Here is a 9,938-nt window from a genome sequence, read left to right on the forward strand (position 1 = left end):
TCCAGAATGTCATATGGTTGGAATCATACAGTATGTAGCTTTTTGAGATTGGCTTCTTTCACTTAGTAATATGCATTTATGTGCAATGTCTCTTCATGGCTTGATAGCTCATTTCGTTTTAGTACTGAATAATATTTCATTGTCTGGATGTACAACAGTTTATATATCCATTCACTTACTGAAGGACATCTTGGTTTCTTCCAAGATTTGGCAATTATAAGTAAAGCTACTTTAGGGCTTCCCTGGTGGCGCAGTGGTTAAGAATCTTCCTGCCAATGCAAGGGACACAGGTTCGAGCCCTGGCCAGGGAATATCCCACATGCCGCGGAGCCACTAAGCCTGTGTGCCACAACTACTGAGCCTGAGCTCTAGAGCCTGCAAGCCACAGCTACTGAGCCCATGTGCCACAACTACTGAAGCCTGCGCACCTAGAGCCCGTGCTCTGCAACAGGAGAAGCCACGACAATGAGAAGCCCGCACACCGCAACGAAGAGTAGCCCCTGCTCACTGCAAGTAGAGAAAGCCTGCACACAGCAACAAAGACCCAACACAGCCATAAATAAATAAATAAATAAATAAATAAGTAAATAAAATAAATAAAGCTACTTTAATCATCCATGTGCAGGTTTTGCGTGGGTATAAGTTTTCAACTCCTTTGAGTAAATACCAAGGAGTATGATTGCTGGATTATATGGTATTGGATTTTGTCAAATGCTTTTTCTGTATCTATTTATAGGATCTTGTGATTTTTCTTATTTAGCTTATTGACGTGATCTATTACATTAATTGATTTTTTTCATGTTGAACCAGGCTTGCTTTCTTGGCATAAATTCCACTTGGTTGTGGAATGTAATATATGTACACCATTGGATTTGACTTGCTAATATTTTTGAGGATTTCTGCCTCTTGTTCATGAGAGATATTAGTTGTAGTTTTCTTGTAATATCTTTGTCAGGTTTTGGTATTAGAGTAATGCTGACCTCATAGAATGAGTTAAGAAATATTCTTTCTGTTTCTGCCCACTGAAAGAGATTGAAGAGATTTGGTATAATTTCTTCCTTAATTGTTTGGTGAACCCATCTGGGCCTAGTGCTTTCTGTTTTGGAAGGTCACCTATTATTAATTCCATTTCTTTAATATATAAGCTTATTCTCAAATGTATTTTTCATCTCAGAAATTGTAGTTTTCATCTCAAGAAGTTGATTTCAGCCTTTTTTATGTCTAAACTTTTTGAACATATAGGATATAGTTGTACTATCTGTTTTAATGTCCTTCTGTGCTAATTCTAGTTACTGTCCATTCTAGGTTGATTTTGATTGATTGATTATTCTCTTCATTATGAGTTGTATTTTCCTGCCTCTTTGCATCTTATCTTTGATTAGATGTCCAACATTGTGAATTTACCTTGTTGGTTACTGGATATCTTTGTATTCTTATAAATTTTCCTGAGCTTTGTTTTGGGATGCAGTTAAGTTACTTTGGGGCTTTGCTTTTACAATGTTGGGTGTGTCTGGAGCAGTGCTCAGTCTAGGACTAATCATTATTTCCCACTACTGAGGTAAAATCTTTCTGAAAACTTTACCCAATGTCCTGTGCATTATGAGTTTTTCAAGTCTTGACTGGTGGGAACAGGCTCTATTCTGTGCTCTGTGTGAGCACAGGACACTGTTCCCTGTTATTCTTTCGGATGGTTCTGTCCCTGGCCCCAAATCATTTCCTCACATACATGCACAGTGCTCTGCTGTGTATTAGAAGGAGACCCTCTGCAGATCTCTAGGGTCCTCTCTCTGAGCAGCTCTCTCTCCCTGGTTTTCTGTCTTAGGAGCGCTAGTTGATTTTGTGTCCCTAGACTTTGAGCTTCATCTCCTCAACTCAGGGAGTCTCCCAGGCTCCACCTCAACTCCCTGTGCTGCTGCCTTGAAACTTTTGAGGCAGTAAGCTTGGGCACTTGTAGGGCTCACTTCATTTGTCTTCCATCTGTCAAGGATCACTGTCTTTTGTTGCCTAATATCTAGTGTCTTGAAAACCATTGTTTTCTTGTATTTGGTCTGGTTGATTTCTGGGTTGATTTGTTTATTTATCTATTTGGTTGTTTAAGGTGGAAGGGCAAGCCCAGTCCCTATTACTCCGTTTTAGCCAAAAGCAGAAGCCCTGTCTACTTGTAGTTTTAACCTGAGAAAGTTCTTGTATTAGAATTCTTACAGGAAAACTCTTTTAGTAGTAACCATTGGTCATTTCCATTCAAGAGGCTATGTGTATACATGAACTACGGGATAAACTCAAATCAGCCAGCAGGAGTTTTTGAGGCTTTTCTAGGGGTGTTAAACTGATTTCCTGACTTCCCTGTTTCTGGGAATTTCTTGAGTTATTTGGATCTAGAAGCTAATTCTAAATAATGATTTTACGAAATTCCTAACCACGTTATGATTTTATTCTCAGAATTAAGAAAAAGAAAGAGCAGCAACGTTATGCTGAAGAGCAGAGGATATTAAGAATGAACTTTTGTGAAGAGCCATATTCAGGGGAGAAGATGAGTGAGATACTAGCCCAGCTACAACTTGAGGAAGTAAAAGGAGCCAGAGAAAAACAACAGAAAGTAAAGGAATACCAAAGGTACTTTGAAAAGTTCTGTGTGAAATTTTGGCTCTAGAGGAAACGTGTTAGGAAGTCAGTGTTCTCATTTTCCTTAAAAAAGAGTTGACTGTGTCTTCTCATACTTTTGGGAGTACAGAACTTCATCAAATTTCTTGATTGCCTAATACCTCTCTGGAATAGCACTACATTTTTCCTAGTGCTGCTTCCCAGGACAAAGAGGAAGAGTTGAGGCACAGAGATATGAAATAGTTTAACAGTTAAAGCTGGTAGTAAAATAAGGACTCATACTCATTCTCTTCCTAGTGGTTCACTTTGCCTGGTCATACTGTATTTTTATAGATATGTAGAAGCTTTAAAAGCCCAGATCCAGGAGAAAATGCAGCTGTATAATATTACTTTACCTCCACTATGCTGCTGTGGTCCTGATTTTTGGGATGCTCATCCTGATACCTGTGCCAACAATTGTATTTTCTATAAAAACCACAAAGGTAAGTCTCTTAAAGGAATGGTTGGGGCCTGGTGGCAGTTAAAAAAACAACAACAGTAAAAGTAGTGATTGTAGTAATTTAGCATTTATTGACTAAGGGCTTACTATATATCAGAGACTATTCTACCCCCTTTACAAAACAACTCTGAGGCAATAAAAATAATTATAGTGAGTTATATTTCTCTTTGAGATCTGTTATCTTCTTGTCTCCATTTATGCTGGGGAAATATTTCTAGCTCACTCCACAGTAGTGAGACTAGGGTTTCAGGTCCTCCTGTAAATGAAGAATATTAGAGCTTGCCTCTTACGGCCATCTAAGTTAGGCCTTATCTAACATAGACTTATTATTTATATTCACATATATATATTATTTATAATGTGTAGATATCCACATTAGACTTTCAGTTCTGCTAAGGATCACTGAGGGAAATGAGGACCAATATAAACTCTATCTTTATCAGGGATCCCAGCTAGAGAAGATGAGTCATTCCTGCTGAGACTAGTATTTCTGTTTCCTGTCCATTCTTAAATATATTGATTTACATACTGTAGAGATTATATAGGCTTCATACACACACTGAAAGTACTGCAAGTATTTTAATTCCTGTTGCCCTGTGATATGAGTTTCTTATCAGTCCTGTGAGTTATATTTTAAAAACACAAATCTGATCGTGCCATTCCCCTATCATCAAACCTGTAGGACTTACCATTACAGTACAAAATACATGTCATATTTGGCATATTTTCTCTCTGGCTCCAGGCAACCCTCTAGCCTTATCGAACTTGCTACTGCCAGGACATGCCACATTTTTTTATACCTTTGCACCCCACACACTCATTTCTTTGCCTAGAATGCCTTCTTTCCTTTACTTTTATTAATCCTTCAAGACCATCTTAAATGTTACCACTTCTGGAAATCTTTTCCATCCTCTCCTAGTTTTTCTTTCATTCCAAACTTCATTCTGTGATGACATTTTGTATATGCCTCTGGTCTGGAAGTATTACACTGCAATTTAATTTTTGTGTCCATCCTCTCCCTTATCTTTTCTATAATCACAGAGTACTTGGCGTGTGGTAAGTACTCAATAAATATTTATTCAGTGAATGGGTTAAAGTTAATTCCTGTGAGACTGGGCAGAGAAACAGTACTAATAGAAAAAGGTTGGGAGAATTGTTTAGAATCCGACTTCATTCACCACTGTGCAAATCTTTATTTGCAGCATATACCCGGGCACTACATTCAGTCATCAATTCCTGTGATATCCCTGAAGGGAACTCAACTCTTCGAGTCGCCATTCATAATTTTGCTTCTGCACACAGACGGACTTTGAAAAATCTGTAATAAGAATCTGAAATCAACTGTTAGTATTTCAACCTTCACTTAAAGTCAACCCTGAGAGATTATTTATGAAAAGATGTTAAAGTTTATAAGATGTGTAATCTGAAAAGAAAGACTGTCTCACATAATAACAGCTATCACTATAATTAGATCATGACCATTGTTTCACTCTGCTTGGCACCAAGATTGAAAGTTGGCTTCCAAACTTGTCTCTTTGCTGTAAACCACATGGAGCATGTTGCTTTAAAAATGATCAGTCAGACTGGTAAGGTTTCTCTCACTTTGCTCTGCTCTGATCAGAAGAGATTATTAGAAATCTTTGAGATTATCTCATTTATTGTCTTTCTGTATCTGTACTTTGAGTCTTCTATATCTGTACTTTGAGTCTATCTGTACTTTGAGCCTTGACAAAATTGAAAATGTCTGGATGAAGCAGAAGAGAAGATGATAAAATGAGTTTCTGAGCCTCAGTGGCCATCTGTTTTGCTGTTAACTTTTCTAGTTGTGTATAACAATTAGAGATGAGAACAATCTGAATTTGATGTATGTTTTTTTTTCTCAAAAATTTTTCTCTCCTGTTTTTTAATTTATTCCCTCTTTCCCCATTCAGTGACAATGAACATAGGACTTTTAAATTTTATAATTTTTATTGCAAAAAAGAGAAAGGCAAATAAACTCTCTGTCTTTTGGGCATCTTTTATGTGAAATAATTGTGAGTGACATTTCAAAAAGTGAATCTGAAGTCAAAGTGAATAAAGCAAATCATAAGTCTAATAATGGACTTATGATTTAAACTTATTAAAAAAATATTCGACCTTAAACTTATTAAAAATATTATTAAAATATATAAACTTATTTTGTATTAATATTAATTTATAAACTTATTTATATTAATATATAAACTTATTATATAAGTTTATATTATTAAAAATATAAACTTATTAAAAATATTCTACCTTAAACTTATTAAAAAAATATTCTACCTTATTTCCCTATCTTTAAAAAAATCTGGTGAATGCCATACCTACAAAGCAGACGAAATAATAATTGCTATAGTTAGTATGAATTTGTTATTTCTTCACAGTGTTTCTTGACACAAAATATGAAAAGGTTTAATATTGTGAATTAAAGATAGGTACTGACATTTTCTTTTTCCTACGTCTTCTAATGGTCAGTGTTTAGAAAGCACTTAAGTTATGTCTCAAAAAACACCTAAATATCTGGCCAAGTCATTGCAAATAAGAGTCAGAATTACCCATGTGACAAGATTGACTGGTTATTTAACCAGATTAATTATTCAGTTCAGTCAAAATCCTTATGTAACTATATCCTTGATTTAGCCTGAGTTGTATTTTTTAATAGCTTCATTGAGACATAATTCATATACCATTTGATTCACCCACTTGAAATGTACAATTCAGTGGTTTTTAGTATATTCTAGGGTTGTACAACTGTCACCACTAACAAATTTTAGAACACTTTTGTCACTCTAAAGAGATGCCCCTGTGATCCAGCAATCCCACTTCTGGGTGTATATCCAAAATAATTGAAAGCAGGATCTTCAACAGATATCTGCACACCCATGTTCATAATGGCATTATTCACAATAGCCAAGAGGTGGAAGCAACCTAAGTTTCCAACAGCAGATGAATGAATAAACAAAATGTGGTATATACGTACAGTGGAATCCTATTCAGCCCTAAAAAGGAAAGAAATCCTGTCACGTACTATAACATGGATTAGCCTTAAGGACATGATGGTAAGTGAAGTAAGCCAGAAACAAAAAGACAAATACTGTGTGATTCCACTCATATGAGGAACCTAGAGTAGTCAAATTCATGGAGACAGAAAGTGGAGTGATGGTTACCAGGGTCTGGGAGGAGGGGGAAATTGGAAGTTGATTAATGAGTAGAGTTTCAGTTTTGCAAGATGAAAAAGTTCTAGAGGTCTGTTTCACAACAATGTGAATATACTTAACACTACTAAACAGTATACTTAAAAATGGTTACAATGGTAAATTTTAGATTATGTGTGGGTTTTTTTTTTTACCACAATTAAACTTTTTTTTAAATATAGAAAAGAAAAATCCCATACCCATTAGCAGTTGTTTCCCATTCACCTGGCAATCACCAGCCCACTTTCTGTCTCTACAGATTTGTCTATTTTGGACTTTTCATATGAATGGAATTTTATAATATATAGTCTTTTGTGACTGGAATCTTTAGTATAATGTTTTTCAGATTTGTGCATGTTGTAGTATGTATCAGTACTTCATTGCTTTTATTGCTGAATAATATTCTACTTTATGGATGTACTGCATTTTATTTACCCATTTATCAATTGATGAACACTTGGGCTGTTTCTACTAATTAGCTATTATGAATAAGGCTGCTATGAACATTTGTTTACAAGTTTTTCTGTGGACATACGTTTTCATTTCTCTTGGGTGTATACCTAGGAGGGGATTTGCTGGGTCATATGGTAGCTCTACGTTGAACATTTTGAGGAACTGCAAACTGTTTTACAGAGTGGCTGCACCATTTTACATTCCCACCAACTGTGTATAAGGGTTCAGATGTCTTCACATCCTCCGACCCTTGTCCTTATCTGTCTCTTTAATTATGGTCATCCTACTGGGTATGAAGTGGTATCTCGTGGATTTGATTTGCATTTTCCTGATGGCTAATGATGTTGAGCATCTTTTCATGTGCTTATTAGCCCCTTGTATATCCTTTTTGGAGAGCTGTCTTTTCAGATCCTTTGCCATTTTGTAATTGTGTTATTTATCTTTTGATTATTGAGTTATGAGAGTTGTTAATATATTCTCCATAAGGTCCATTATTAGACTTATGATTTGCAAATATTTCCTGTTGTTCTGGAGATTGTCTTTTCACTTTCTTGATGGTTTCCTTTGCAGGACAAAAGTTTTTAATTTTGAGGAAGTCCAATTCATCTACTTTTTCTTTTGTTGCTTTAGCCATTACATAATCCAAGGTCACAAAGATTTACTCCTGTGTGTTCTTCTAAGAGTTTTATAGTTTTAGCTCTTACACCAAGGTCTATGATCTATTTTGAGTTAATATTTGTATATAGTGTTAGATAGGGGTCTAACCTCATTCTTTTGCATGAGGATATCTAGTTGTCCCAGCATCATTTATTCAAAAAACTATTATTTGCCCCACTGAATTGATGTGACACTGTTGTCAAAAATCAATGGACCGGCTTCCCTGGTGGCACAGTGGTTGAGAGTCTGCCTGCTAATGCAGGGGACACGGGTTCGAGCCCTGGTCTGGGAAGATCCCACATGCCACGGAGCGGCTGGGCCCGTGAGCCACAACTACTGAGCCTGCGCGTCTGGAGCCTGTGCCCCACAACGGGAGGGGCCGCGATAGTGAGAGGCCCAAGCACCGCGATGAAGAGCGGTCCCTGCACCGCGATGAAGAGTGGCCCCCACTTGCCGTAACTAGAGAAAGCCCTCGCAAGAACTGAAGACCCAACACAGCCAAAAATAAAGAAATAAATAAATAAAGTAGCTATAAAATTAAAAAAAAAAAAAAATCAATGGACCATTGGGACTTCCCTGGTGGTCCAGTGGTAAAGAATCCGCCTTCCAATGCAGGGGACGCGGGTTTGATCCCTTGTCGGGGAACTAAGATCCCATGCCTCAGGGCAGCTAAACCCGCAAACCACAACTACTGAGCTCGCACCCTAGAGAGCCCATGTGCCACAAACTGCAGAGCCCACGTGCTCTGGAGCCCACACACCGCAACTAGAGAGAAGCCCTTGCACCGCAACGAAAGATCCCACATGTCACAACAAAGATCCTGTGTGCCGCAACTAAGACCTGATGCAGCCAAAAAAAAAAAAAAAAAAAAAATCGTTGGACCATTAATGTTAGGGTTTATTTCTGAACTCTCAGTTCTATTCCATTAATCTATATGTTTATCCTTAAACCAATACATTCTGTCTTGATTATTGTGGCTTTGTAGTAAGTTACGAAATTGAGAGGCATGAGTTCTCCAACTTTGTTCTTCTTTTTCAAGATTGTTTTGCTATACTGAGTCCCTTGCATTTTTTATATAAATTTTAAGATCACCTTCCTGCAAAAAAGCCAGCTGAGATTTTGATAAGGATTGCGTTGAATCTATAGGTCAATTTGGGAGCTATTGCCATCTGATCCATGAACATGGGATGTCTTTCCACTCATTTAAGTCTTTAATTTCTTTCAACAATGTTTTGTAATTTTCAGAGCATAAAATGTATACTTTTTTGTTAAATTTATTCCAAAGTATTTTATTCTTTTTGATGCTATTTTCAATGGATTATCTCCTTAATTTTATTTTCAGATGGTTCGTCACAAATGTATAGAAATACAATTGATTTTTTTTAAAATTTTGTTTATTTATTTATTTATTTATTTATTTATTTATGGCTGTGTTGGGTCTTCGTTTCTGTGCGAGGGCTTTCTCCAGTTGCGGCAAGCGGGGGCCACTCTTCATCGCGGTGCGCGGGCCTCTCACTATCGCAGCCTCTCTTGTTGCGGAGCACGGGCTCCAGATGTGCAGGCTCAGTAATTGTGGCTCACGGGCCTAGTTGCTCTGCGGCATGTGGGACCTTCCCAGGCCAGGGCTCGAACCCGTGTCCCTTGCATTGGCAGGCAGATTCTCAACCACTGCGCCACCAGGGAAGCCCTACAATTGATTTTTGTATATCAATCTTGTATCCTGTAACCTTCCTGAATTAATTTTTTATGCCTAATAGTTTTTTAGGGCATTCCTTAGGATTTTTCATCTATAAGATTTTCTCATTTGGAAATAGAGACAGTTTTACTTCTTTTCCAATCTGGATGCCTTTGATTTCTTTTTCTTGCCTAATTGCCCTGGATAGATCATCCAGTACAATGTTGAATAGGAATGATGACATCCTTGTCCTGTTCCTGATCTTAGGGGGAAAGCATTTAGTCTTTCACTAGTATGTGGGATGTTAGCTGTGCATTTTTCTTCGATAGGCTTTATTAGTTTAAGGAAGTTCCCTTCTATTACTAGTTTGTTGAGTGTTTTTATCATGAAAAGTTGTTGGGTTTTGTCAAATGCTTTTTTTGCATCTATTCAGATTATCATGTATTTTTGTCATTTTTTCTATTAATAAGATGTATTATATTAATTGATTTTCAGATGTTAAAGTTTTTCACTCCTAGGATAAGTTGTATTGGTTTTTATTTGTTTCTTTGGTCTCGTCCAACATGTTTTGATTGTTTGTTTTTTCTGCTTGTTTTGTTCTACTTTTTTAGTTTGATTATCTGATATAGGTGAATTGACTTGTCTGACATCAAGTTAATGGAAGAATCTCACCTGAGAATGAGTATGCTTTTGTATTGTAGTTTGGTTATGTGTAGACAGTATCTAAAGATTTATTTTTGTGGGGTTAGAGAATGCTGGGATAACCAGCAGCTACCAAGGAGGAAGCCTGAGTCTCATGACCCTTAGTGATGATAGTGCGGTGAATCCTGTTTGAATT

At 36.8% G+C, this 9,938-nt stretch overlaps 1 protein-coding gene across 2 annotated transcripts in view; it reads left to right on the forward strand.

Annotated features, from left to right (window-relative positions):
- Positions 1-4,958, forward strand: part of CCDC15 (coiled-coil domain containing 15) — a 53,272-nt gene extending 48,314 nt beyond the window's left edge. Inside the window, exons 15-17 of one of the 2 annotated variants that reach the window (XM_057552405.1) lie at positions 2,440-2,613; positions 2,935-3,083; positions 4,303-4,958. In XM_057552405.1, the coding sequence (XP_057408388.1) occupies positions 2,440-2,613; positions 2,935-3,083; positions 4,303-4,424 (445 nt within the window). In that variant the 3' untranslated portion in view covers positions 4,425-4,958. The remainder of the gene's footprint in view (positions 1-2,439; positions 2,614-2,934; positions 3,084-4,302) is intronic. The other variant, XM_057552406.1, reaches the window with a different exon arrangement.
- Positions 4,959-9,938: the final 4,980 nt, after the last annotated feature.

Source organism: Balaenoptera acutorostrata, chromosome 9 (assembly GCF_949987535.1).
Source record: "Balaenoptera acutorostrata chromosome 9, mBalAcu1.1, whole genome shotgun sequence".
Classification (NCBI taxonomy): Eukaryota; Metazoa; Chordata; class Mammalia; order Artiodactyla; family Balaenopteridae; genus Balaenoptera; species Balaenoptera acutorostrata.